Source organism: Leptodactylus fuscus, chromosome 1, assembly GCF_031893055.1.
Source record: "Leptodactylus fuscus isolate aLepFus1 chromosome 1, aLepFus1.hap2, whole genome shotgun sequence".
Taxonomy (NCBI): Eukaryota; Metazoa; Chordata; class Amphibia; order Anura; family Leptodactylidae; genus Leptodactylus; species Leptodactylus fuscus.
Window position 1 is genome coordinate 120489903 of NC_134265.1, and position 15854 is coordinate 120505756.

Consider the following 15854-nt stretch of genomic DNA (forward strand, 5'->3'; position numbering starts at 1 on the left):
TTCATCTCCCTCCATTATTGATTTATGCCCAGATGTAAATTACAAATATATGATATTTTAAGCAAAGAGATACTGTAGGTGTTCCCCAACCTGTTCTTCTTTAGCTGTTGCAAAACTGAAACTTCCTATATACACAGACAGCTATCAAGATACGCTGAGAGTTGTATTTTTTCCACTGCCAGAGAACAACAGTTTGGGTATAATGCTTTAAAGGGGTAATATGATAATTGTGGGTGTCTTGTGTATGCCAAATGAAGAGAGTGTCAAGTCTTGCTCTGTTCAGCTCTATAGGACAACCAGAAATAGGTGAGCACTGTACTCTGTCATTATGAGATTACCCTACGCCAACAGTACACATGTGCAATCTGCCAATGTATTCATATAGGTGGGCCAAATGATCATTATGGGTCCCAACCATCAGACGCATAACTTGTGTGGATAACAATTTAAGTTTGCTGAATACTGTATATGCTAAAAAGCAGAAAAGTCAGCAATTCCATCCAATGAAATGCCCGGCAATCCCTAAGATCTGGTCCTCTGACAAGCCGCAGTAGTGCCAGCTGGTTTATTACAGGTTTATATCTTGCTTGTACTGTACGGTAACAAGGATACTACGTTATGTGACACTGAGAATGTTGCACAGTATGTATATAAGTGTATATATTAACAACAATATTGCATTTCTTGTGCTTTTAAACAAAAATAGAAGAGAAATAACCAGCAGCTCCAGTGACGGGCTACTGCAAAAAAAAAAAAAAAAAAAAAAAAAGCATAAAATCTGAATAAGTAATAAAGGAGCCACCAGTGAGATATTCATTTTATAGTGCAGGTTAATCTAATGCGGAGGACAAAACTGTAAACCGGACATGCTTTTCTGGGTTCAATTGGCGTTTATTTATGAAAAACAGGATAAAGCGGATAATTCTACTTAAAATGAAATTGCCAGCACACCTTAAATAACCAACTATACAGATAAGAAACAATTCTGTGGAATGTCAGCAACATCGAAGAAATGCATGGATTTAATAAATAATATAAAATGAATTCTTGTTAAAATATAACTCTTGTTCTATTCCTACATAACTACCTTCATTTACCAAAATACAGCCCAGTCCATAATGACATCTTTCAGACAGAATACATGAATATGCCCATGTCTCTGCTGTACAGGGAGGAGAGGAGTTGCCTTACCTTGGATGAAATATGTACACCTTTATGTAACAGTGATGCCACAACACAAGGATGGTTTTCATGATCACAAATGTATGGATGCTAAAGCTTGAGCTAGTCAGAGGTAATGATACAATGCGTGGCCTTTCCTCCTATTAGCATGGTCTGTAGACTGGCACAGCAAAGTTCTTCCAGTATAGCGATTCATGAATACAGCTAGCGATGGCTGCACCTATCTTCTGAAGACGTGGTCATGCATACACAACTCTGCTAAATATGGAAATCTGAATATATCAAAACACTTTATATATTAGAAATGTCTCTATATGAGGACAGCCATCCAGGTCCATGACGGCAGAGGCCCCACAATAAAGACAGCTGTGATATTAACTAAGGCCCCAAGTCAAGTGATATACTGTCCCTTTAAAGCAGATCTGAAATGAACTTTAATGGTTAGAACTATGTATATTCACATATCACTATAATAAGAATTTGATAAACTTCACAATAGGTCATTTGATATAATCTATAAAAAGCTTATAGATCACTAGGCTACATAAATTGTACAGAACGGTTTAGAGACTAATATTGGCACAACGTCTGTATTTCTTGCTAATTAAACTTTGTACAAGTCTTTGTTATAGTTATTATCATGTATCTTGTTGTCTTTAATATCTAATGATATTGTGGTAGACTCTCTTCACACTAGTGTCATGGCTTACAATGAAGGCATGACTGCTATGACTGACCCGTTTTCAGATGGATCTCAATAGTTTTGACATCTAATGATCCGAACCCTGTGATGGAAAGCAAATAATTCCAATATGAGCTGAGCCTGACTTCCAAATTGTATAGAACAAAGCAATAAATGGGAGAATGAAGTGGTCTAAGGTGATTTAACTATAAAACATGACCAGATGGATTGTATGGGGAGATATATACTTGTATGCATGATATAAATCTTATATTTACTCTGGATGCCTTATAGGACGGTTGGGTTATATTACATACTGTGGTAAGAGACTACCAAACGACAGTATGTACTCTTCTCTTTCATATCCACGCTAGATCCATATTTGCCATTATACTCTATGCTAAAAATAAGGGACAGGGGCTGGTCATTCTTAGAGACATGCAACACTAACATATCCAATCCATCAATATACCAGAGTTATATTTACAGTGGGATATTGTGCATTCACAGGGACAGCTACACAAGGTAAACACCAGAACAGTAGATTCAATGCAAACAGAACAAGGTTTTGATATAAAAAAAAAAAAAAGGATTTTCTGGATACATTTGTGTCAGCAATCCATGCTAGTAATGAAGCTCCGCATATGAGCAGCTTGACAAGTGTGACAACCAATCTGTAAAAATAGCTTTTCTCTAGTAATGTGCTTTTCGTCTTGGTTTCAACATTGTGCTCGGCTTCTCCCCCAGCCTTTTTACCAATGCGCTTGTGTGTATATAGATATATATTTAATATGTAATGTAGACAGATGTGGAACAGAAGATCAGAAAATGTAACAAAGTTCTTGCTGTGCCGTGAAATGGCGCTACTTTGAATAACCTAAGGCAAATAAATATGCTTTTCAGTAGCTAACACAGGTAAGACGCCAGGATGTCCGTGTGATCTGTCCTCCATTGTCTAAGAGCTTTCTTTAGTACTGTCCAATGCGTACAGCCGCCTGACAAAGCTAGGATGGATCATAGAAATTTAGCTGTACTTTGTCATAAGGCATATCATAGCTTATAAAACAAATACAGACCACATACATGTATATCAGGGCCAGATAGAAGAACATACAGTAGATGCCTTGTAAATGAATATAGGAAGAATCACGCATAAACTCTCTGTTGGTGATTTCTCAGTGTTTAGGCTATTGGTGAAATGGTTCAGTCCCCCGATATTTTATGTAGAAATACAGTTAATTAGGAAAAGAAAAAAAACAAGCAAGCAAATGGTTACAAAATAAAATCTATCCTAAGGCCGGGCCCCACGTGGCATAAACGCTGCGGTTTGGTCATGGCAAAAACCATGGTGTTTTACAGCCTAGCGAATCCCATCAACACATTGCATAAAGATATGTGCAGCGGAAACGCTGCAATTGCCAAAACCACTGCGGTTTTGTAAATCACCGCATGGCAATTATACCTTCAGAAACGCCGGCGGTTTTCCTATAGGTATAATGGAAGCAGAGTGCCCACTGCAGGACAAAACATGAGTTTCCACCACAGGATTTCCCGCAGCACTAATTCACTGCGTCCTGCTACATGGGGCCTGAACCTAAGAGAGTCTATGAGAATGGTATGTGTCATAACTGTGCTTGTTGTGGACTGAAGGAACATTCACAGTATCAGCTTAATGTGGACTAGTCACTGACAGATCCAGTACAGGTTGGGATATGTTTACACTCCATGCAGGAAATAGATCCCTAGTTAGATACAAATAAAAGGATTAGAATTACTATTGGTTACATAATACACTGTCCGCTACAATATCATTCTCATATACGTACAAAAAAAAATACAGTGCATAACCGCTTTTCTAGTTGGTTTCACTTTTCTGTCAAGCCATAGAAACGTCTACATCCACAACTGTGAAGGTCCTTGTATTATGTAGCAACAAAGGTTTATTCTTCATAATGGATGGGAAATATTCTCTGTCAAGAGCCCTCTTGCTCCATTTCTAGATACATCCCTAAAACCTAACCTTCCAGCTCTATAGGGTTACTTGACAAATATTGTGTTACATGATCAACACTTCCAAAATAAGGTGCTGCCAAGCTAAATGGGTCCATGTCTTGAATGCAGTGTCGGTTGTCTTGTTATTGCTGCGTATGACAATGTCTGCACTTTAGTGCTCAGTAACAGTCATTGCACCTCTATCCATAACTATGGCTTCCATAAATCTCTTAAAACTACAGTACAATAAGAAAATAGACAGCTCTATGGAAATGAGGAAAAACAGGGTTGTTTCCCTGAAATGTAAATAGAAAGAGTAAGGTGCTGTTGACAGATCCAGATTAAGAAGCTTGTACCAAATCTCTTTACCTCTTTATGGAACAAAACTACTTCGGTCATACAGATAAGGAAATCATTCAATGTTTTGTTGCTATGTATTAAATGTATGGATTCACTAATACCAGCAAAGAAATAAAGATTATCTTGTAACCATTTCTTGTTGTTTCAGTATTTTTTGAATTTCTTTTTACCACTATCGACAAGAGGAAAACTGGGGTTAGGAGTAACCTACAAAATGACGTGGGTTTCAGTGTTCCCTTTAAATGTAACATCAAACAATTGTTGCCAACACTGCATGTGATCGTAATACAAACATGGATTCATACTTCACAGTAGTTCAGTTATACTTAACCAATAACCATTTACTTCTGTTACACTAAAAATATATCACATTCATAACACTTCCCCCGTTGTTTCAATCTGCCCATGGAACGGTGAGTACCACTGCATTTACCGAAACCAAGGAGAATGCTTATGATGAGCAAAAGGCGTTCAAAAGAATTGAGACTATGTAAAACGCAGCTGCAGATGTAAGTGCAGAAACATCAACGCTCCGCCTCTCTTCCCATGGAACTAATTAAATTAATATTTACAAATACATTAAAAAGTTTCTGTTAAATATAGGGAATGTGTATCTAGGAAGTGTTTGAGTCCATTGGCACTTTGCACTTCATTGGTAAAATGAAAAGTGGGATGCGAAAACCGTGTGGTGCAAGCCAAAGCGACAGCTGAGACGTAGAGACACCATCAGCCCGAGATGCCATTTCCAGTGAGTGCTTGTTCCAACCTAACACAGGTGTATGTAGTAGGTAGCAACAAAAGATCAGACTGATTGTCTTGTCCTTCCTTGGGTAACCAGATGCACAGTCTTACTATAAATGTTCATAGCTCTGTGGCTTAGATGACGCCTAACAGAAGGACAGCATGAAAAGCCCAATAGCGGACAAATGGAGGACAAGGACAGGAATTTCTGATAAGGACTGATTCAAGATTACAGCATGACACGTACCAGGGTTCTCTGACGTTCTCACCCACTATACACTTCAGCATAAATGTGATTAAAAATAATAAGTGCAATTGACCTGAAATGGCAAACAAGCTGTCTTTAGAACAATTGTAAACGTATTTGTAGAATGAACTTGTTTAATAACTGTGCTAAACTTGCTAACTGGCTAACAGGACACTGGACAAAGCTACCATGCACTCCTTTTATCACCGATAATTACTCTACTAGTATATTTCTACCCTCATAGACGGCAAGACAGTGGTAGCCACAATATTGGTGAAGATACAGAATTGGGTGATTATTCTTGGTTTGTATTCCCATGAAGTATCTACATCTTCTAACCACAGGACAGATAAAAGTCAGTACTTTGAAGTGCATAACTGTTTCATCACACTGCCAGGTAAGGTCAACAGTGCAAGTTGGGAGGACAAAGGGGATTTAAGTAACAAATATGGCAACACTCAGGAAAGCTATCATCTTGAAAACATTCTTGCGACGCGGCAATCCCTTCCAAAAACATCCAGGGATATGTTGAATTTCAGACATAAAAATTAACATAAAAGCAACTACTGCAAAAACCATTTCATTCTTGTTTGGCATACACGAAAGCATGCATATGCCAAGAATTAAAAAAAAATAAAAAAAATAGCAAGGGTGGGACGCCCTGCTTCTTCAGCACAGGCCATTCAGGACAAGCTGATGCAACTGAATGATGAGCAATCACTAAATTTGGCAACTTTCATATCTCTTCTCTTAGTGAAAATTCATCTCTTCATTGCCTCAAGCTGTATGACCTCTTCTAGACTTCAGGCGGTTAAGACCAGTCTTCAGTAGACAAGTGTGATGCAGGCTCCCAAAGCTTCTTCTATGTACACCTTGCTGTTGAGGACCATACAAGTAACTAATAACAATGCTGTGGACCTTGGTCAAGGTGTTATAAGTAGTTATCCCTAAGATTTCTTGGTCCTGTCCTGCCCCCTAAAGGCCATTGCTATTTCTGTGACTAAGTGGTGGTTTGGAAATCTCTACAACTGCAGACCGGGACTTGTTCAGAAACTTTGGAGCTCGACGTAAAAGCCTCTGTGCCTCAGTAAATGCTTCAGTCAGTTCTTTCTTCCACTGTACAAACTCTGGATCACTCTGTAAAATCAAATGTAAAAAAAATTCTATTAACACTTCAATGCTGACAACTTTTCCTAAGCAACCCAACGTCTCATACAGCTACACTGATGAGCCAATAAAACACATTAGAACTGTTGTAACACAGAAGGGTAAACATTGTTATTGTTTTTTTAAAGCTAACATTAGGTATGTGATTAAGGGGTTAAACTCCACTTAAAGTATCTGAGTTATGTGTCAAGTATATTTACTTGATGTAAGTTATGGCGAAAAAAAGGGACATTTTATTAGTTTTTACCATTTCAATGTGACTGTAAGACCTCATGTTGTGGTAAAGCTGCAGATTTTGCTGCGATTTTTTGAGCCAAAGTCAGGAGTGAATTGGACAGAAGAGAGAAGTATCAGTGTTCCCTTTGTATTTACCATATCTTTTGTAGCAACACCTAGATTTGGCTCAAAACCCCCCCCCCCCAGCAAAATCAGCAACAAAAAAAGCTGTTTTTCTGCATCATTGGGCTTTAGCCCTCATTCACATCTGCTTTTGTATTCCGTCCGGGAAGAGTCCACATGGAGACCCCCCGACCGGAATAAAAACACAATTGCAAGCACTGTGCTGTAAAAGCACACGGACCCTATAGACTATAATGGGGTCCGTGTTCTTGCCGCTCGCTGACCGCTCAAAACATGTGGACAGGAAACTAGATGGTGAACTACTTTCCTGTTCGCACGATCCCTGCAGAGTTCTGGCAGTAAGCACACGAACCCATTACAGTCTATGCAGTCCGTGTGCTTTTACTGCACCAATGCTTGCACTTGCGTTTGGTATTCCGTTCGGGGAGTCCCCATGCAGACTCCCCTGGACAGAATCCCCTGGACAGAATCCAAACATAGATGTGAACAAACTCTTAGCCTAAGGCCCCATTTTGGTGAAAACCTGCTTTTTCGTTGCTGATTGTACTGTATTTATTTTTTCTTAGCCAAAATCAGGAATGGACTTAGCAGAAGGGAGAGGTATAAATGATTCCTATAGATTTCCCTCCACAGCTATAGAAGCCACTCTTAGCTTTGAAAAACAGAAAATACTGCAACAAGCAATGGCAGCTTTTCCACAACGTGTTGCCCAAGTCTGATTTATTTACTTTTAAAGGAATGGCAGTTTTTTTTTCAAAAAGTTAATGGGAATGTCTCATTAGAAAATTGATCTATTGTTTAAATCACTTAGTTTGCACATATTTTTATAGAATTGATTTGTTTTTAATTTTCCATGTTATCTACCATATATTAAAAAAATAAATAAATAAACAAACTTGAAATTCCGACTCTTGCCACCAAGCCTAAAATCAGTGACTTCCTGTTTTCTAGAGTCAGGCCATGTGCCATAGACACAATGGTTTGGGGCAGACCCAAATGACTGCTATGGGAGAGCTTTCTAGGATTGTGACTGGTGGAGTCTATGTTTTATTTATCTAAATATACTTGGTAGCGGAGATTATCAGTGTGCTGAGAATGGAGGTGGCTACTGCAAAGAATAGGAATTTATAAAAAAAATAAAAAACAAACCTACACTTCTTAAAATATGTTAAAACCTCCACTTGATTTAAGGAATAGGTTATTTTCTAGTGACCCAGGATTGAATCAACACTGCAACAAATAATTCTAATATTCTTATCCTTCATGGCACTTCTACATATACTGTATATATATATATATATATATATATATATATATATATATATACACACATACACATATGTATATATATATATATATATATATATACATATAATGTTTCCTTCTATAATAACATCTGAACCCTTTCACCGAGTACTAATATAAACATGGTTGTGCGGCACCAGTATTAATAATCTACAGTATTTGTTGATACGAAGGTTCTAAAGCTGATTGAGAAGAACTACACACTGTCTCTATATAGGACCCTAAACCTAGTTGCAAGTGGCAGTGGAGGGAGAAAGAGGTGCAATATTTTTTTTTTTTTTCCGGCCATTTTCTATGTTTAGTGCTCATTTGTTAAAAACTCTAAAACGTGCTTGTATTACAGATGTGTAAAAATTCATAAAGCCAGGATGTAATTTCTTGGCAGAATTTTCCATCCTACTGTGTATATTAAAACACTTACCTCACACTGCAGGACAAATTGCTTGGCCCCTTTAATCCTCAACAAGATGCATTTTTTATCCTTAATCTGAGTTTCTTCCACAGACACTATCTGTTCCATTGTCAATAAATTTTGCTGCATGCAAGAAAAACATAGAAATAAAGAGATCAGATTCATTGCTATAACCATAACATTTATGGTCTACACAGTGAGTTGAACTTCTATGAAAACTACAATCCTGAAGAAATCACTTTACATGGAGCACATGGAGTGATTTGGGAGTCTAGAAAACCTGTTTTTAAAGTGGACCTACATATACTGCATTATACAGTCTCAATATTTTGTTTCAATTCCCAGCGTATTTCTTAGTATTCTCAATGTATAACATTAACTTTCCCATCACTTGATATATGGAATCTTGGAAAATCCTATATGAATGAGTCAAGATTGTAAAGGTGCTGGGATTTTTTATTTTATTTTTTTAAATGCGGCTAAGAGCAGGAACCATGACAAAATAGGTAACTAATACTTACCGATTCAATACCCTGCCACTCTAGCACCACCACTCAAGGTGTTCCCACTGATCCTCCAGTGATGACATCAGGTACATTATTCTAATGTAACCACTGAGGTCAATTTCTGCCTCCGCAGTAACACGCCTTACTATACAGGAGTCACCAATGAGGTCAGTAGCTGCTGTAGTCTTATGTATGGTGTATGTGATGTCACAGCTGTAGGAACAAGGGGTAACACTACAGTGGCAATGGTTTTTCATGGTTCCTACTCTTCACCACCTTTTCTTAAAATCCCAGACAACCTCTTATTATTAATATAGAGACTGTGGATCACAGCTGTGCTTCATGAACATTCTACACTAAAAGGGACATCCTATATTTAGCGCACTAATACCTTACCAGGTGATGTTTTTTTATATATACACGCCAGGGTTCCTAAATAAGAAACAACATCATCAATAAACTAATTTTAGCTGACTAGTAACTTAGCCTCCTGGCAAAATATATAACACATATATATTTCGGACTATAAGGCGCACTTTTTCCCCCAAAATTTGGGGGGGGGGAAGAAGGGTGCATCTTATAGTCCGAATGTGGCCGCAATACAGACCCGGCATCCGCTGTAATAGGAAGGCGGGTGCCGGGGAGGGTTAGACGCCGGCACATGTGCCGGGGCCTGAGATATCGCTATGCTCCTGCCCTGCATGAAGCCAGCAGAGGCAGGAGTGATGCTGCTATTCCGCTCCTCCGTCCCTCTCTGCAATAGCAGCAACACTCCTGCCGCTGCTGGCTTCATGCAGGGCAGGAGCATAGCGATGTCTCAGGCCCCGGCACATGTGCCGGCGTCTAACCCTCCCCGGCATCCGCCTATTACAGTGGATGCCGGGTCTGTATTGGCGGCCCCTTCCCCCCCACCCAAAGTGTAAACTACCCCCACACACACACACCGGCCCCATACCTGTAAAATTGCAGGCCGGCTCCTGCGTGGTGATATCGCAGGAGCCGACCTGTTCGGGTGACAGCCGGGAGCCTAATGAAGGCTCCCAGGCCTGTCACTGCTATATTACCATTGCAGCTAGTCTATGACCAGCTGTAATAGTAATATACAGAATGTCCCGTAGACGGCAATACAGTTGTATTGCCGTCTATGGGACTTGCAATCAAATGACTGCAGGTTCAAGCCCCCTAGGAACTAATAAAATAGTTTAAAAAAAAAAAAAAAAGCTTTAAAAATATATAATTAAAAAAAATGAAATAAATAAGAGTTCTAAATCACCTCCTTTCCTAGAATACAATGTGGCCTTGCAGCTGTTGCAAAACTACAACTCCCATATATTAAATATTTTTACAATTTTTTGCTTCAAAATTTTTTTTCCCTATTTTCCTCCTCTAAAACCTAGGTGTGTCTTATAGCCCAGTGCGTCTTATAGTCCGAAAAATACGGTATATCAAATATTCAACAGCCCATATCAATTCAGCATCTTATAGTAACATAGTAACAAGGGGTTGTCCAGGAAATTTACAGCATAAAATAAAAAATAAACCATTACTCACCTGTTAAATCCCTTACCTCTCCAGAGCTGAGGCGCCACTGGTGCCTGTTAAATTACTTTCCTGCAGTGGAGATGCGCTGCATATCCACATTATTGCTGCAGGCAATCCCTGGCCTCATGAGTGATGTTAGCATATAGAGAATAAGACTGTTGAGGCCAGTGATTGTTTGTAGTAAGTCACTTGTCTGAATGACATTTCCTCATTTTTCATCAGAGGCGTAAAAAGTAACACTGAGGCCCCAATCATCATGACCACGTTATAGAGAACCTTTTGCCACCTCCACCCATTCCAGTTCTCACCATCTCTTAATAGGTGCCAATCCACTGATTCCAGCGCAGAAGGAATTTTTCTCTCTAGCGTCCACGGTTCCTGAGCAACACGTGCAGTTAGTTTTGGTGCCTTATGTGCTATTAAAGCTCTATAATGTCACAAGAGCTGTGTCAGGCAGGGGGTTTGGTACAGAACTGTAATAAGAAGCTGCTGGTGTCAGAGCTCATAATCACACCTATTGTCTCTTCCTGCCTGACACCTCCCACCTGACAGTACAAAGCCTAAATATCATATCAGACACCAAAACTAACACCATTGATAGATTGGGAACAGTGGGGGCTAGAGAAAAAATTCCAACTGTGCCAGCATAAGGGGATTCATGTAAAGAGCTACACTTGTGAGTTGGAGAAAGGTCCTCTTTAAACATCAAGCCTAGAACTTGAAAGTGCATGAGCATTTTAATAATTATCCATTATACACAGGGGTAGTAATTTTACAGTAAAGATAACACACACGGTAATGTCACCGTACCAGGATGATGCACAAACTGACATCATGGGACAGGAATAATAACACAGCTATGTCTCAGTATAGAGATTGCCCACTGTGACATCATATCACAGGGATAATGCGCAAAATCATAAATGTGTACACTGTGACACCACAGAATATGAAGAGAGTAATTATAATAACATCATATGCAAGCATGATGATGCCCCAGTAAAGTAATGGGGGCACATTCAGTTTTCCACATCCCTCTACATATTTTATATTTAGAATTCTCTAGATGGAACTGGAAAGCTGTACTCTTCTGATGAACCAGCTGCTTCTTGCACTTCCCTTTACCAAATATGTGGTGGATCTCAGTTGCAAACTGCTATCTTACCCGAGATTCTCCTTCTCCCCTCCATTCAAGTCTGTTTGGAAAGAGGTAAAAGTAACGCCGCTGCCACTGAGTCAAGAAAGGGTTTCCCAGCTTCAGCATATATCCATGCATAATGCAGTCTTTCCCTAGTGCATAATCTATGAAAAAGAAGAATTATCAGTATAATAGCCTGACAAATGACAACCTAGATTCTTCATGGAAAGATGGTTAAATACTCAGGGGCTGGCATGAATTGAGATTATAACAACTAGACAGGCCCCATACTTATATACTTTCAGACAGACACACCACTGATTTATATACAAAGGGAAGTTTATTTAGCTTTGTTCAACGCACACAACTATAATCGCTGATATTACTATTACAGATAACCTTTAAAGGGCTTTCCAGAATTATTATTATTATTTTTATTATTAAGGACACAAGAGGTAAGAAGTCTTGTTTGGTACAATGGTCCAGCCATCCTTTAATAAACAAGGTCATATAAATAAAGCTTTGAGTCAGCTCACAGCCAATATTTCTGAATATACAGATACTAAACTCAGTTTTCTAGATCTTTGTTTGCTGTTCCCTTTTGTTTACTTCCAGTAGAAACAAATCAGTCCATGGTCATGTGATATACAGTCCATGGTCATGTGATGGACACAGGTGCACAACTCGTTACAAAGGTGCAATAACTATAATGAGCTCTGCACCTGTGTGTCCATCACATGACCATGGACTGATGTTTATTCACCAAAGTAAACAAAAAATGACAGCAAGCAGAGATCTGGACAACCGTGTGGAACTGATAACATTTATTAGCGGAAACTGGACAAATCCTTTAATATAATTTCTCTGTTGACCTCCTAATGTCCTGTCCAGAACTAAACAAAATGTGACCATGTCTGTACTGCACAGGTACAGTAACCACAGCATGGTCAATAATGTGTCTGCGATAACTGCAATAGAGGAAACCGCGGTTAATGAAACTGCAGATAGTGGAGTTTTACTTGTATACAATATGTCTGAGACCATGGTTACAAAACTCACCTTCTTCATGACCCAGTTGCTTGTTTTTGGCTCTTTTCCGGGCTTCAATCTTATCAGTATCTGCATTGACAGCTTCATAAACTGTTTCTGCAACTTCTTGTTGCCAACGCTCAGATATCACCAGAGGGAAGTTCTTGTATAGCTCCTGATCACTATCAAGAAGCTAGAAAGAGAGAAATCACATGTACTATTAAGGGTTATCAGGAACAAAAATATGCAAGTTCAGTGGAAAGAATGATAGGCATACACGCAGTATGCATATATTCTCTACAATTCATGTCCTCCCCCCCTTCTCTGCTATTAACACAGCTAAATATGGCTGTGTTATCCTTTTTTGTGAAGTAAAACTAAGAAATGTTATACTTTACAAGATGATAGCTGCTCTTTACCTTTTACCTATACCATTAGTTGAGTGGTGAGTAGCTGTCTTCTAAAACGTCATAAAGTTGTCTATGGGGATCAAAACATGTTACATGTTTTTGAGGTGTAACCCTGTGAATTCTGTTTCTAAGTTGCCATACATATTCAGCTTGGTTTCTGTTGAATGAATGGATTTTTCAGGGTGGGAAGGAGCTCTTCCCACCCTGAATCCAAAAAGCAGAAAAGAGAAAGCAGCAGGAGTTTTTGTCATGTACATCCCATGTAAACCTGCACATGGAGCCAAAAATGTAGATGAAAACCAAAAGATGGTTATTGTATCCCCTGTCTCTCTGGTATATGTTAGTATACCACAAAACAAAAAGAATTGTAGCAGACTACACTATTCCATAAAATGGTATCCAGTAGAAAAAAGTACACGCTAAATATATGCCAAGCAGCTCCCTTCTCAAACACGAAAGCTGTTCCTTTAGCAAGTACCCCAAACCAGCTGTCTGCAGATACGTCTCTTCTTTGGCTTACATCATAGTCATGTTACAAGGGCTTTTTAGAGATTTAAGCTTTGACTAGCGAGTAGAGGTACAACTTTCTTTGCTGATAAAGTTAAATTGGATAACTTTACCCAAATAAGCAATGCATGGTCTATAAGATTCTCTTCACCTACACAGCACTCTCCCAAAACAGAAACAACAGTATATTCCTGTGTATACGACGAACAGAGGTTGTACATGTGCAAAGAGTCTCAGTGACAACAAAAAGATTCCATCATCATTGGTACAGTATACATAGGAAGAATCCCATAAAAAACGGTTTACGTATACCAATATGAAAAACAGCCTTTTTATTGTCCATGTTACATCCTACTGTCCCTCCAATCCTTTATTACTATACTATGAATTGCAATGAAAGACACTGTATGTGTACTTTGATGGGTGAACTGTAATACTACGTTCTCACTGCAGCAGTAATGTATAGTAGCTGCAGATTGTACAGGTTTCTGACTCATCTTACTTAACTATATGAATAGTTTATTTATACATACATATTGCTATGGACACAGGAGTGTAGTATACCATAAACACGTTCATGTGTATGATCATACATAAAGATCATACAGAACCAGAACCATTGGATATAATAATATCAAGGAAGAAGGAACAATTTCAGTCAATCCTTAAGTAAAGCATGTCATGGTTTTAAATGTGTATAAATGTGTTATTTTCCTGTAGCTGAATAATGTATCACATTGTACTTATCAGTAATAGCATAAAGTATTCTCACTTATTTACAGCACAGCTCCTAAATATATTAAGCGGCGTTCACGCTGCTGCTGCTGTCTGCCCCGGGATGTCCGATGTAAACCCCGGAAAAACCGGAAAGCAGGCGGCTTGCGAGCGGTCGGCTTTAAAGCCCGTTCGCATTTTCAGCCTCTCCATTTGGTGTCTGTTTTTTTTCCACGGACACAAAACACTACATGGAGGACTTTGTGTCCTTGGAAAAAAGGCACCAGGCATAGAGGCTGAAAATGCGCACAAGTGGTCACCTTTGAAAACCCATACAAATCAATAGGTTTTAAAGCCGACTGCTCACAAGCTGTCTGCTGTCCGGTTTCTCCAGGGTTTACAGCAGACACCCCAGGGCAGACAGCAGCGGCAGTGTGAATGCCGCCTTATAGTATTGATCTACTTAGAAGATACTCATTAAAAAGCAGATCATAGTCAAACATAACACTGAAGGCACGGTCTCAACATAGACAACCCCTTTGAGAGTGCAACACCAAGGACCATTAGATGAAAGCCCAGAAGTTCGCTCCTGGCATCCTTACCATACCAATGATTGTACCAGTCAGGCATTAGGGCATATATGAAAAAAAGATCTAGTGTGGAGGTAATAAAATTAAAAATGTAAGAGCATAAGATCAAAGCTTTGGTAATGTAACATAGGAAACAACAGTGGGTGATATAGTACCTTAATTCCTTTTGTGTCTTCTTCATCAAAAGACCCAATGTCAAAGGCGTCAGCCGCATTTACCTCACCTCGAGGAGGAATCAGTGGAGGAGGATACTGGAAGAACACATTATCTCATTAGGTTTTTGTATATTTGATAAATAGAAGTCATATTCATCTCTCAGATAAGGGCCAATGGCGCACTACCCTGATAAGAGATATGATGCAGGTCTAGCTGATGTGTATGTGTAAGCTGGAAACTGTGTAATAACAATTACATGCCATCGTAATTATAGTAAGGAAAGAACTGCAATAACAGATCTGGTCTATGCTTAGTTTACAGTATCACTGTGTGAAGACAACCTTGTTATTTACCTAGGATTTTGTTACACTGGTCTACAGAATGCCAAGTATGACATTATATACAATTCACCAGCATATACAAACTCTGCTTCTGCTCAATCTGCAAATTTGCAAAATTATGTCAACATTTTAACCCTTCTGGGATTCAGTCTCTACCCATGTACTTTGTTTTAGTATATACTTTCCTTTCCTTATATATGTACTTTAGAGTTGGAAGGGACCACAAAGGGCCATCGAGTCCAACCCCCTGCACTACAGGTTTCCCTAAATCATATCCAGCTTCCGCTTGAAGGTTTCCATTGATGGAGAGCTCACCACTAGAGATGAGCGAGTACTATTCGAAACGGCCGTTTCGAATAGCACGCACCCATAGGAATGAATGGCTGCGTACTACTTGCTCATCTCTATTCACCACCTCCTGTGGCAGCCTATTCTACTCACTCACCACCCTGTCAAAAAGTTTTTCCTAATAT

At 39.1% G+C, this 15854-nt stretch overlaps 1 protein-coding gene across 2 annotated transcripts in view; it reads right to left on the reverse strand.

The window, feature by feature from the left end:
• Positions 1–778: 778 nt before the first annotated feature.
• GRK3 (G protein-coupled receptor kinase 3) overlaps positions 779–15854 on the reverse strand; it is a 210248-nt gene continuing 195172 nt past the window's right edge. For both annotated transcript variants that reach the window (XM_075276596.1, XM_075276595.1), the window contains exons 17-21: positions 15040–15135; positions 12694–12856; positions 11662–11798; positions 8458–8571; positions 779–6341 (exon numbers count right to left, since the gene is read on the reverse strand). In XM_075276596.1, the coding sequence (XP_075132697.1) occupies positions 6180–6341; positions 8458–8571; positions 11662–11798; positions 12694–12856; positions 15040–15135 (672 nt within the window). In that variant the 3' untranslated portion in view covers positions 779–6179. The remainder of the gene's footprint in view (positions 6342–8457; positions 8572–11661; positions 11799–12693; positions 12857–15039; positions 15136–15854) is intronic.